General features: G+C 36.3%; 1 protein-coding gene across 2 annotated transcripts in view; it reads right to left on the bottom strand.

Annotated features, from left to right (window-relative positions):
* The window catches only part of Fchsd2 (FCH and double SH3 domains 2), a 184,679-nt gene that overhangs the window by 40,295 nt on the left and 129,863 nt on the right, over positions 1–14,521 (bottom strand). Inside the window, exons 9-11 of one of the 2 annotated variants that reach the window (XM_031387572.1) lie at positions 11,129–11,251; positions 5,288–5,383; positions 3,655–3,726 (exon numbers count right to left, since the gene is read on the bottom strand). In XM_031387572.1, the coding sequence (XP_031243432.1) occupies positions 3,655–3,726; positions 5,288–5,383; positions 11,129–11,251 (291 nt within the window). The remainder of the gene's footprint in view (positions 1–3,654; positions 3,727–5,287; positions 5,384–11,128; positions 11,252–14,521) is intronic. The other variant, XM_031387573.1, reaches the window with a different exon arrangement.

Here is a 14,521-nt window from a genome sequence, read left to right as displayed (position 1 = left end):
TCTGTGCCCCAGTGTAGGGGAATGCCAGGGCCAATAAGTGTGAGAGGGTGGGGTGGCAGGCATGGGGAAGAAGGAGGCAACAGGGTTTTTTGTTTGTTTGTTTTTGTTTGTTTCTTTGGAGGGGAAACTGGGAAAGGAGAAATTTACATGTAAATAAAGAAAATATCTAAAAAAAAAAAAAAAAAAAAAAAAAAAAAAAAAAAAAAAAAGAACCACTGTAAAGTTTCCTTGTCAAAAGAATGGAATATCTCTGGCCCAGGGTGGAGATAGGCATTCTGATCTGCATTGAGGATCAGAACATTACATACACATTGTTTTCTCCCCTGAGTGAATCCAGCTGGGCTTGTCAATCACTTGGCCACCAGTCCACTACCAATACTATCCTGCCTCTGTAATGAATGTTATATTACTGTCATACTGAACAAATTCTATAGTTCTCCATCTATTATAATACACAAAACACCAACAAACATCCTAGTTATAAAATGGTATTTTTTAACTTCTCTCTCATCACTGAAGGGCTACTTGCCGTTTTAGGACTAGATCACTCACTTTCAAACTCTGTCAGCTCCAGCACTTGCTGAGCAACTTTAAACAAACTTCCTCAACTTCAAAGCAAGGATTCAAAATTACATCTAAAATAGAGTTGTCATAAAGATTAAACAAGTTAATAATAAGCTATACAACTAGAAAAATGCCTAGCGTGAAGTAATGTTAAAGAATGTCAGTCATTGGGGCTGGTGAGATGACTCAGTGGGGAAGAGCACTGACTGCTCTTCGGAAGGCCATGAGTTCAAATCCCAGCAACCACAGGGTGGCTCACAACCATCTGTAATGAGATCTGACACCCTCTTCTGGTATGTCTGAAGACAGCTACATTGTACTCACATATAATAAATAAATAAATCCTTAAAAAAATAAAAAAGAATGTCAGTCATTAATTTTATTATCTTTTAATTCCAGTTATACCGTTTCTTGATATCTGCAGGATAAACTTTAGTTCATCATCAAGAATTAATCCATAACTAGGGCCTGTGAGATGGTTCAGGGTAAGGGAACTTGCTATCAAGACTGATAGCAAAGACTAAATTTAGACTGATGATCTAAATTTGATTCCTGGGACCCACAGAGAAGGAGGAGAGAATTAACTCACAACTTGTCCTTTGACCTCTATTTTAATAAACAAACATTTAAAAAAGATTTGCTTAAAATAAAGAATCTATAACAAGAAGAAAACCTAAGAACAAAATAAGAATTTATAATGGATAAAAGGTTTAAACATATATTTTATCAAAATAGATATATGAAGGTCTGGTAAGCTCATGAGAACATTCAACAGCTAGTCATCATGTAAATACAAACCAGAATTGCCATATAACCACAAGGAGGATTTTATAACCACAAGGAGGATTAAAATCAAGGAGATGGTAGTGCTAGTGTGTAGCTCAGCAGCACAATGCTTCCCCAGCATACATAAAGCCTTTGGTTTGACCTCTAGCTTTGGGAAATAATCAACAAAAATAGAGAGACAACACAGATATTTGTAATGATATGGAGAAACAAGAACCTTCATATAAAACTGGTGGAGACAAAAAATGGTGCAAATACTTTGGCAAACAACTCAGCAATTTTTCTAAAAATGATTTCAACATAAACTCTGTATGACCCCAGTAACTCTAGACATATTAACATAAAGAAATAACTGTGGTAGCATTTTCTCCCCTCACTCTCCCCACTCCGTGTGCATGTGTGTGTCTGTAGGCCAGACACAACCTTGAGCATCATTCCTCAGGTGCTGTCCACCTCTTTTTGAGATACAGTCTCTCACTGGCCTGGAGCTCACCAAGCAGGCTAGGTTGACTAGTTATAGATTCACCAGCCACAGCATTGGGATTTTTTTCAAATTATAATTACAGCATTTCTCCTTTCCCTTCGTCCAAACCTTCCCATATACCCATCTCTTCTCCCAGTCAAGTCCATGTTCTCTTCTTTGATTAATTGTTATTGCATGCATATATGTATATACATATTCCTAAATGTTATCTGTTCAGTCTGTATGTTACTTATAAGTATATTTTTTAGGATTTACCACTTGGTCCCAGACAACAACTGGTATGCACTTTCCTGGGGATTGCCACCAAGCTTGACTTTTTAAAAGAAAAGTGAGAACTGGGTATTAAATACAGACCATCACACTTACAAGACAAGCACTTTACCTGACTTAGCTATCTTCTAAGCCAGGTAAGAGCCAAGGTGAAAAACAACCCAAATGTCCACCAAATGATAAACAACATATGGGATATTCATACAGAAAGTATAAGTTGCCTGCAGCAGAGGATGGGAGTGAAAATGAGGGGATCTTCTCACGGTCATGTCAGTGGTCCATGATTTACTGATGATGATGCTTAAATAACTCTATAAACACACAGAAATTGTTGTGTACTTGAACTGAGTAAATTATATCATATACATATGCCTCAACAAACCTATTTTTAAAAAAATCACACTGCATCAGGATTTATTGATTATATCAGTTACTCCACATGAAGAAGAAAATGCCACCGTAGACGCTTAAAACCTTATTCTTATCTGTGAACATGTTAGTGAGCTCATCTAGTCCATAGTCTATAGTTTAGCATATAGCCGAGTGACCTGCATATAGAGTAGGGATTCAGTTTGCTGAAATGGCATATGCTTCAAAACAAGATGAGAACAAGAATGCTTTCAGATGCAATATGGACTGAGGACAGAGATAATTAGTCCTTCCTACATGGCCGAAGTTTAACTTAGAGGATGAGTAAGTTAACAGGTCTCTTTGGACTCTTTGCTCCACAATAGGTTTAGGGCTACCTACTCTAAAATAAAGAAGTTAAATAGTGGCTCCATTCTTGCAAAGAACACTAGGCTACATGGAGAGGAAAAAAATGTTGAGACAGGTGTTATTTTTACTTAGTAGAAAAAAATTGCACCCAAGGGCTGAAGAGATGGATCAATGGTTAGAAGTACTGGCTGCTCTTACAGAGGACCTGAGTTCAGTCCCAGCATTCACATAGTGACTCACAGACATCTGTAACTCTAGATCCAGGGGTTTCAGCTTCCTCTTTGGCTCCTGCAGCTACTAGGCACATACAAAGTGCACAGATACATGTGAAGGTAAAAGCTCACACAAATATATTTTACAGCTAACAATCTAGAATGATTTTTGTAAAACTGTATTTATCTTCTTCCATTATAAAAAAATTGTTCCACAAGCACTGAACATTCCTTTTCCAAAGAGAAGATATATATCAGAAAGAATATAGACACTGCCATCACAACAGCTATGTGCCATGCATTCACAATAGGACTCTGGTCAAGTTTCTTTACTTCCTAGGCTCTAGTTTTCTTTTAATAAAGGCAGGATTAGCTCAATGCCCCTACTGAGGAAAGTTACAGTGCTCTACAGAAGAGGAAGAATGAGCACCTCACTTTCTTGGTTACAAACAATAAAGAAAACTTTCTAATTTATAAGGTAAAAACTGAAAGCCATGGTTGGTTCACTAAAGGGCCCCTTAGCCATATATATGATTTTTACTCCAACATCATGTCCCACCCTTCAGTGACATGCAAGCCCACATTCCACCCTTCCACCCTGTCCCATAACCCCCCATATACCTCAGCTATCGTCATTCTCAGAGCACTGACAGGGGAGAGCTCAATATCCACCAGTTGGGCGGCTTTTAAACTCTGCCCAGTAAAGATTGCACAAGGACAGAAAACAGCAGAGAGTTAGAATTTTAAGGCAAACAGGGACACAACAGCTAAGAACATTAGCACAGTGCCTAGAAACAAAGAGAGGTCTCAGGGCTATAGTTGAGCTTTGGAAAAGTGAGATAAGAGTCACTATTATTCTAACTTTCTGATGGTAAATGGTCAAAGAAAAATATCTCTAATTGGTCAGAATTTTAAGTTTGTCAAACTTGATAAGCTTGTTTATTCTGTGTCTTCTTTTTCTTTTAAAAGCAACGTCTCTTTCTGTAGCTCATGTTACCTTAGACTCTTAAGCTCTGAAGCAATTCTCCTGCCTCAGTCTCCTGATGGCTGGAATTACAGGAATGTGCAACCACATAGAATCATATCTTGTATCTTCTAACTGTCTGCTTGTTTATTCCAGGTTTCAGAAAAGTCAAACTCTTAAGAAAATGTCATTGAGTCATGAAGCAAAGTTGAGTGATTTTAAAAGGAGGAAGAACTAGGAAGGTAGCTTAGCAACGGAGCACCTGCCTAGCATGCATTGAGGCCCTAGGCTTTATCTCCAACACTGACAAAAAATAAAAATAAATAAAAATTTAAAATGAGAGGTATTACTATAACAAAAATGTAAAGAAAAATAAGGATTTCCTCAATTTCTCCTATATAGCCTGCAACACCAGGCTATTTAGAATGTAAGGGGTGGGGGGACTGGATATGACGGCTCACACTGCAATCCCAGCACTTGAAAGGCAGAGGCAAAGATTTCTGTGAATTTGAGGACAGTTAGTGCTATAAAGCTGAGACCTTATTTTAGAAGAAAATGAAGAAAAAAGAAGAGTCAAATATATATCTATTAAACTATTGAACTGGATACAAGTTCTCTAGGTACTGACTCTTAATTTAAGACTTACAAATATACTTTGTTTTTGTCTTAGCTTGCCTAGTTTAAGAGAATATGCTTGTATGTTCATACATGTCTTACCCTTTGTACTATTAAATTTTTTATTTTTATTGTCAAACAATATTTTGTTTCTTTTCAAAAGTCAAATGATTAGAAACACTTCTAATAAACTCAAGAAAAATACAACTGCTATTTTAAAGCTGCCCACTGGGGCTTAACATTGATAGTTTTAACAATTTAAAATATGAAGAAAGTTGACAAAGAACCATAATTTATATAAAACCAGCCAAAATACTTTCACACATGTATTTATCATTCCATTTATTAATTCTATTCTGGTTAAAATTTAGCCACTGGTTGGTCTGAAGGATATAGTATAAAGAATTTCATGCCCAGAGAACGTAATTTATATTTGAAAAAAAAAATCCACTGAATACATTTTCTTTTCCGCTTATTTTCAGATTTCCTGTAACTTGACTTACAGAGTGGAGAGCTGTTAGCACAAAGACACTGGGCATGCAAGCCATACTAAGAAAGGAGCAGTGTGGTTTCTCTGTGCCTTCACAGTTGTTATAAAATTAATGAGGCACACTCAGCTTCTGCTGCTTATTCAAACACAAACAACGAGTAAAATGAAGATGAGCATTCCCTTACAGTATCACTGTCACAAGGCTGGAACTGGAAGGGCTGAGGCTTGTGAAAGACAGCATTCTCTTGTAGAAACAGCTGAAGGTCATAGTCCCGTACCACCTAAAGGCAAAACAGGAACCTGTAAGTCTTAAGTAAAGTTAAAATGTCCAGGATTTATATTCTAAAGCTTAGAGTTTGGGGGTTGGCCAGAAGGCCCATCGGATAAAGAGCACTTGCCGCACAGGCCTGATGGCCTGAATTCAATCACCAGAGCCCAGGTAGAGGTGTAAAGGAGAACCAAACCCAGAAGCTTGTCCTCTGACCTCTACAAGTATGCTATAGCATGCCTCCCCTCATTTGCATGTGTGCACTCAAACACACACATCACACAAAATGATGATAAAATGTTTAAAGTATACTTATTCATTTATTTTTTCATTTACTTATTTTTGATACAGTCTTACTATGGAGCTCTGGCTGTACTATGTAGACCAGGCTGACCTTGAACTCACAGAGATTCACCTGTATCTATCTTCCAAGTACTGGAATTAAAGCCATATATCACCGTATCTAGAATTATTTTCCTTAAAACAAACAAACAATATTTTATTTTTAATTATATGTATATGTGAATGGGTTTGTGTACCTGTGAATGCAGGTCCCCATTGAGGCTACAAGGTATCAGACACCCTAAAACTGGCATTACAGGCAGCCTGAGGTGGGTGCTGAGAACCCAACTTATGTCCTCTTACAGGACTACTACTTGCTCCTAACCACTGAGTCATCTCTCTATCCCCTCTGTTATTTTCTAAACAAACAAGAAGAAATCTTCCAATACTATATGGTCAAAAAGAAATAAAAATGTTACACATCTTACTTTTTGTTTAAATGAGTTCTTACTTGTGTGTCTGACTTTTCTCAAGAAGATAATTTCTTAAGAAGGAAATTCTAAATTTGGAAAGTACTAGTTTAGACTATTCTGGATTAGGATACCAGACAAATACTATGCAATATTTTAGGATGATAAGAAGATAGCTACTATATACCAACTTACTGTGGGCAGTGAGGCAGGGGATGGTGGAGTTGGAAGCACATAGTCTCTCTTGGTCTCTCCTACCTCACCTTCTTGTTTTAAGAAAAGATTTATTTTCATTATGTGTATATGGTTCATAGGCCTCTTAAGTCTGAAAGCCAACTTACTGCATGATACACCTTGAGAAAGGCTAGGCGTGAGCAGTATTTAACTGAACACATTCTGGGATCTACTTAGCCACTGTGTGTCCTTTACTCATCCTTTATCTGTTGCAAGTCAGAGATCATTACAAACTGGGCAGAGGTGCAACTCTGCTCTTTTGCATATGGTTAAACATTTATCTTTTAAATGTTTAAAAGTGTCCTTTGTGAAGATCAAATCCTTTCCGCTTAATAATAAGTGTACCTCTGTTGAAATCAGTTGCCTATGTAAGTACAGGCTTATTTCACGACTCAAACTTTATTTCTCTGGTCACTTATGTCTCTCCTAATGTCCACACCATACTGTCTTGATTTCTGTGACTTTATAATAAGCTTCATAAGCTGGAACTATGAGTTTTCCAAGTTTGGCCTTTCCTTTTCAATATTACATCAGCTATTTAGGGTTTCTCACAGTTCCATATAAGCTTGAGGTTTGTCTTTTTCACTTCTATAACAGAAATGACTATGGGAGTTTTGATAGGGATTATATTAAATCTGTAGATCACTTTGGGAGATACTATAAAGTCAGCAATATGAAACACTCCAATTTATGAATGTTTATTATTTCTATTTATTTAGAATTTTCAATATGTAATTCTTTGGTTGAATTTATTCTCAGGTATTTTATTCTTTGGATGCTACTGTACTTGGAACTGATTATTTTCAAATCATTAACTGTTAAGAGTATAGACACACAACTGGTTATCACAGATTGGTCTTGTTTCTAGAATAGCTTTGCCAAATTGCTTTTTTATCTGGATTATTTGAGTAGTTTTTATATTGGTTTTATGGCTATATAAAGAATTATGCTCTCTTTCCAACTAGCAATAATTTTTATTCTTCTCTTTCTAACCTAACTGTTTAAGATAGAATCTTGAGTGTGGTATAGTCATGAGGGTAGTTCCTGATCTTGGTAAACATACAATATTTCACTGTTGAGCATGGTATTAGCTATTGGCTTTTCACAAATGGTATTATGTTCTATAAATTCCCATTTATTTCTAGTTTGCTGAGTTCTTGTTTTGACCACAGGAACATTAAAAATTTGTAAAACGCCCTTTTCCATATCCATTGTTTTTTGTTGGTTTGTTCTGAGGCAGAGCCTCACTGTTATGTAGCTCTGGCTATTCTGAAACTAGCTATGTAAGCCAGGTTGGCCTCAATCTCACGGGGACCCACCTGCTTCTGCCTGTCTGTCTATTGAGTCCTGGGATAAAAGAAGTGTGCTGTCACAGCCAGCTTTTCATATCTACTGTAATGATCAATCATAATTTTGTTCTTTAATTTGTTAAATTCACTTTTCTGGTTAGTTTTCAAGATGTTATATATATCAATGAACAGTTTCCAAAGAAATACAGGATAAAATTATCAAGTTATGAACTGTTTGTTCAATGAGCAACACTACTAATTGGTAGTGTTATCTTTTGCAGGCTGAGAGCAGGCACATGGAAACACACTGTACAGGACAGTAGAGCTGCTTTTGGAGCTACCATTCTAGAAAAAATATCCCTGGCAACATGTGCTTCAGTTACATATACAAAGCATTTCATAAAATATTAAGGAGAAGAGCAAGCTTCATAAATAATTAAAATTTAATAGAAGCTCCAAGGGCCAGCTGTTTCCATTTACAGGATGAAAGCTATAGAGAGCACTTTAACATTTATATATGTAGTGTCTGCATGAATTACCCTTACAACAACCTGGGACTATGCTACATTGTAAGCAAGTGGGAAAAACAGATTTTTACCCAAACAAATAACAGTGTAGAATAAAAAAGTCAAGATTTTCAAACATTCCATTCAGTTAGCAATCTCTGGGTTGCTTTCCGAACTATAACAGAACAGCATAACGAGCTGTTTGTAACAGAAAAACACATGGTATAAAGCTCGTAGGTGTGAGCTCTTCTCGCTTACAACAGGGCACATCTCCAAGCTGCATCATTCATATTGAATTTTTATTCCTACCACTTCCAGTCTTGACATAAGAGCATCTCATTTACACCTCACCCCCAGGAAGAGAGGCTCCTGAGTGAAAGCAAAAAATAAAAGCTTATCTCAGTATCCAAAGTAGCTCATAAATTCTTAATTCCTTTTCAACAATGATAATATAAGAGTAAGAGATAAATATCACAGTAGAGTAACAGTACAGTACAAGCACTGTGTGTGACAGAGAGAGGAGAGAAGTACAATCTCAAGCTCAGTCTATCTCCTTTTTCAAAAAACAAATATGGGATTCACAATGTGAGAATGCCAAGAATACCCAGAAAATCAATGCGTGCACAACTATTAGCCAGTTTTCATGTCTACATGTCTTTTTATTACTTTTATTTTTTACAGTCTAGTCACTGCCCCTGGATGCCTACATATTTTATAAACTAAAGATAGATTTTCTCGGAAAAAAAAAAGAAATTTCAAAGAATTCTGCCAAAAGATAACCTGACAAAATTAGAATAAAAATAGATTACATTTTCTAGTAAAGCTGGAAATGAAAAACATCATTCTGTCACATCCCCACTAAATGCAAATTCATGGATTAATGAGAGGAAGATGGAGAAATAAGAATAAAAGCTCTCCATATCAGACTATAATAGGAATAGGCTGTGTGTGTATATGTTTGTATTTAATTGATTGAAATAAGAAAAATAAGTTTTTCAAGAAAAAGCAAGAACATGAAATGAAGAATATAGAAAGAAATACTTTACATAAGGTAATAATTGAAGAAACATCATTAAAAACAAAACTAAAAGTATTTCTGGCAAATTAATAAAACTTACTGGTAAATGTCATGAAAAATAAAGTACAAACACAGAAACAAAGAAGATGGCCTCAGGGACACATAAGCTCTTAAAAGATGTGTATCACGTGATCTGGTGAGTGGACAACTCTATAGGAAAATGAAAACTTCCATGATGTACTAAAATACAAGAAAAGACGAAAATATTTTCAGGAAACCTGAATTTACCTCTAAACACCAATTTTCATTTACAGTAGTCAAAAACCATTATTATGTAAAAGGAACAAAATCAATAAGCTTTTATGGACATTTTCCTCCAGTATTATCTCATGATTTTAAACACATACATTAAAATAAAAAGAATTGGCTAGGTGTAGTGGAGCGTACCCTTTAATCCCAGCACTTTGGAGGCAGAAGCAGGTAGATCTCTGTGAGTTCAAGGCTAGACTGGTCTATATATTGAGTCCTAGGCCTGTCAGAGCTATATTGTGAGACTCTGTCTCAAAAACAATGGAATGAATGAATGAATGAATGAATGAACCAATCAATCAATCAATAGACTAAAAAGATTTCCACAATGAACACCTATATACTTATTACCACAACTCCAAGATTAAAATTTTACTTCTTTTTCTTTCAAAAACATATTTATCCTTATCAATGTTTCACATCTTTTATTGGGATCTGGATAGGATATTGGAACTTGATATCTTAAATGATTTTCCTTCTTTAAATTTTTAATGAAGATTGATTGATTTTACATGGATGAATGATTTGCCTGTATGTATGTGTTATGTGTAAAATGTGCATGCCTGGTGCCCATGGAGGTCAGAAGAGGGCATCAGATCCCTAGGGCCTGAAGTTATAGTTGGTTATGAGCAATCCACCACATGGGTGCTGGATCTGAACCTGGACCCTTTGAAAGAGCAACAAGTACTCTTAACTGCTGAGCTCCTTTCCAGCCCCCTTTTAATGTTTTCCTACACACAGAATCAGGAGTTCAGGTACACTGAAACAAGAATATTTACAGTGGGAAGTGTTTAGAATAAAGAATCTGTGTGCCTTTCTCAATCCTGTCTTGTGAAGATTGATACCCTGATTCCTAAACAGTTTCTAAAGATATTACTCAGTTTCTCATTCTTCTTGATGAAAGAAAGAAAGGAAGGAAGAAAACAGAGAGAGAGAAAGGGGAAAAAAGGAGGAAAGGGAAGGAAAGGAAAGGATTAAGTTAGGTCTTAGAAGTAGTAGATTTAGATAGACTGTATACATTTTAAAATGCATAGTCAGGAAATATTCATAATACATTTTCCAGAAAGAAACATTTACAGGCGAAACTTATCTCCTAAAGCAAAGATTCACTACCCTTAAAAATAAACATAATTTACCTGGTTCTGGGGAAAAACAACCATATTTACTTTCTTTGTATATTCAGTATGACATGCTGGCCAAGTTAATAGATCAATATTTTAAATGAAAAGATCATTACCAAAGAATGACAGCATATAGAATTTATAAAAAACTAAACTCCAAGGCATTGTAGAATTTATTTTTAAATCAATTATCACATGCTACATTTCCTATGCTCACTTTTCTTACTGTTGTTCTCTCAAATGACTGAGCTGAATGGATTTGAAGTTCCTGTGAGCAGGCCATTCTTCACTGATTCTTCTCCAAGGCAATGTGTGTGGCACAGACTGAAGTCTAAGCTAGCCTGCGCATATGTCCCCCCATTTCATTCAACTCATCCAGAAAGTAATCAGACCGTTCTCTCACTTTGTTAAGGAGAATTTTTTCAGAACTTCATCCTTTAAAACCTGTTTCTACTATCATTAGTATCTTCATGAAATAGCCTTAGATTATAAAATGGCAACACTATCAGGTGCATTAAAGACACATTACCTTGCTGGAGCTTTCTAGTAAAAACTGGAATGTATTCTGTATAGCTTGGCAAGTTTCTAGCTCGGTCCGGCTGAAGGCTATTAAATAATCCTTGAGGTGGTCATATACATTTCCATCAAGAGCCTAAAAGAGAAAAATATTATAGAAGCCAAAAATTATAATAGAGCTTTGGCACATAATTCCTTTGTCTTAAAAAATGTAGAAATGTTCAAGTTCAAAATCTATTAATAAACTGACAAAAGCATAGAGCATTACATAAGAATATGTGAACAGTTACTAGGGAAGTGTTGAATTTCTAATGAATAGCAACCGACAAAGGGAAAAATCTAATACTGCTAAAGCTTAGGGAAAAAAAACCAATATTTTGGAGACAAAAACATCTGGTTTCTGATCTTTGCTTATCTGCTTCTGTAGACACTTCATGACAATTAGGTGTAGGAATTTTACAGGGACTATTAGAAAGATCTAGGTACAGAGGCTGGAACACATTTACAATAAACACAAACCTCCTCCATTAGTGGTAGAATTAGGATTTAGTATATATTTGCTACAGAGCAACCTGAGAGAAAACATAAAATGTCAAGAACATTCATGCCCACGTGTTTATCTACATAGAATACATCCTGTCACACACATCTTAAACAGAGAGGTCAAAGGGAAAACACTCAAGTCTCAATGGCCATGCCAAGAACTTTTTCTGCCATTCCAACCTATCAAAACAGCAGCCTTATCTTTTAGAAATCTGTATTTTTTTTTCTTCTCATCAATTAACAAAACTGTCACGGAGCTAGTTCTGCATAGTGACTGTTGCTGCTCTCCAATGAGGGCTTCCCAGTTCTCTCAAACACACAAAGAGCTAATGAGCTTACTTTCATAATGGCTTGAGTACATTTCTTTGTCCCAACAAAGCTGCAAACCTTTCCTTTGTTCCCTAGACGTTCTAGAGGTCATTTCAGCATGTGTGCACATATTCTGGATTGCAGGATTATTTTTTTATTACTTCTAAATAAAATGTTTTTGTTTTGAGGTTTCACTTCTACCTTTATTTTAGCTTTGGTACCTGTTTCTAGTTCCCTGGGGAGACACACAGGAGTAGAACTGCCTTTGGCCATATGGCAACTTTGTTTTCTGTAGTGCTATACCTTATCAACGAACAATTAATGAAGACTCTCTGTGTCCTTGCACCACTTATTTGTGTGTGTGTTATTCTTTATGCTTTTTATTGGTATTATTGTTGATATTTTATTATTTTATGTGCATTTGCCAGAATGCGTGTCTGTACACACATACAGTGTATCGTGTTCATGGCAGTCAGAAGAAAACATCACATCTCCTTAGACTTGAGTTACCGTATTTGTGAGCCTCTTACATGTTTTGCTATAGATTGATCTATTTTATTTGGAGAATTATCTAACTCAAACCTTTGACTTCATGTGAGACAGGGTCTTCTGTAGTACCACTTGAACTTGTTATACAACGAAAAGTACTGTCAATTTTCAAAGAAAAATATCTATTTATAGAAGACACACATGCATCATGGTGCATATTTGGCAGTCAGAGTACAATTCTGATTTTTTTCCTGCTATGTTGTAGAATCTAGAGATCAAACTCAGGATGTTAGGCCTGCACACAAGTGCCTCTACCCACTGAGCCATCTCACTGGCCCACTCTTAGCTGTTGACTCTTCTGTTTCCACCTGAGATTCCAGGTATGTGCTGCCACACCTGGTTTATACAGTAACAGAAATTGAACCCAGAGCTTTATGCATGCTGGCCAAATAGTCCACCAACTGAGTTACATCTCCAGTGTTTGTTTCATACTTCTCAGTTGGAGTCTATTTCTGATTTCAAATGGCAATAATTCTTTATATATTGTATATACTAGAGTTTTACAAGATATATAATTTGGAAATAGTTCCTCTCATTTTAAGGGCTGCTCTTTTTACTTTCTCAAGTATCTTTTGAAAAATGTGTTTTAAACCTAGTGGTGGTGGGATACATCTTTAATCCCAGCACTTTGATCCCAGGAAGAGGCTGGTAATCTCTGAGTTTGAGGGCAGCCTGATCTACAGAGTGAGTTCCAGGACAGCCAGGGCTAAATTAGGATGTCATCTAACATTGTTCTTTTTCATTTTATTCCCCGTATGTTAGTGTTATTTATAAGAATCATCTATATAAATTTTACAATAATTATTTTTGTACTTTGTGCCTGGCTTCTACATCAAACTTTTAATATAAAATTGACTTGAAACAAAACAAAACTTGTCCCTGAAGCAGATTAATAGTACTGAATCTTCCTTGACCACTAGATGGCACCATTGAGCACTATAAACTGAGGCAGTGCAAATGCCTTAAATATAGTCTTTACATAGTTATGAACACTTCAGACACTGTGGTGTGTTGAGATGGAATAAAAATTTCTACCTTAAATCATGATTATCATGAACTTGTTTTTAAAAGAGTCATATTTTGTGATATGAAGTTTCTGACGTAGAAATATTCTCAGTAGTTCACCATAATAAATTGTTTGGAAGAAACAGCTCATTTTACAACACATGATAATATAGGTATCATGGACAAGGCGTACATTTTAAGGTGAGCTAAATTCCTATGTAGTTTGAATGATATTGCTATTGGGTGTCAACTGTACTTAGGCATTATGCTAGCTATCTGAGTATGAGTACCAGGAAACAGGGAAGTAGGGAAAGAAATCAAAACCTTTAACAGTTAACTTTAGCAGTGCTAGTGATCAAACCTTTGCATTTCACACATGCAAAGCACACACTCTAACAGAGCTACATTGCTAACCTTCAAAGTTATTTCTCAGCAATTTCCTATTCCAGTTATTTCTGCCAACCCATTTCCTTCCTTCCTTTCTTTCGACAAGATCGTATTACATAGCCCTGGGTGGTATGAATCTCACTATGAACACCAGGCTAGCCCCAAATTCACAGAGATCTGCCTGACTCTGTTTCTGGAGTGCTCAGATTAAAGGCATACGTAACCCATGCCTGGTCCTGACATCCCACTTCACACTGCAGCTGGGAGGATATCCCTGACTACTCAACATTCTTCCCTGGACAAGCATTATGTTCAGGATAGGTTTTGTTTGTCTTGAACTTTATTCTGACCACATGGCTTGGACATGGCTTCTGTCTGCCACTTTCACTCAACTGTTTGCCATTTCCCTTCCCTGCAACACTTCCCCTAAATTAAGCATCTCTGAGTTCTATCAGCACTTCTCTCTCACCTTTGAGCTTTTACAAAGGCCTTTTCCTCATCCTCTCTCCCTGCCTTATTATTAGTCATCCTTAAGAGCTTCTCTTGAAGGAAGACCAAAATGTGGACATTTCATTCCTTCTTAAAAAGGGGAACAAAATACCCACGGAAGGAG

Source organism: Mastomys coucha, unplaced genomic scaffold (assembly GCF_008632895.1).
Source record: "Mastomys coucha isolate ucsf_1 unplaced genomic scaffold, UCSF_Mcou_1 pScaffold21, whole genome shotgun sequence".
Taxonomy (NCBI): domain Eukaryota; kingdom Metazoa; phylum Chordata; class Mammalia; order Rodentia; family Muridae; genus Mastomys; species Mastomys coucha.
The sequence above is the reverse complement of the archived record's forward strand: the minus strand, read 5'-3'. Positions and strand labels throughout refer to the sequence as shown.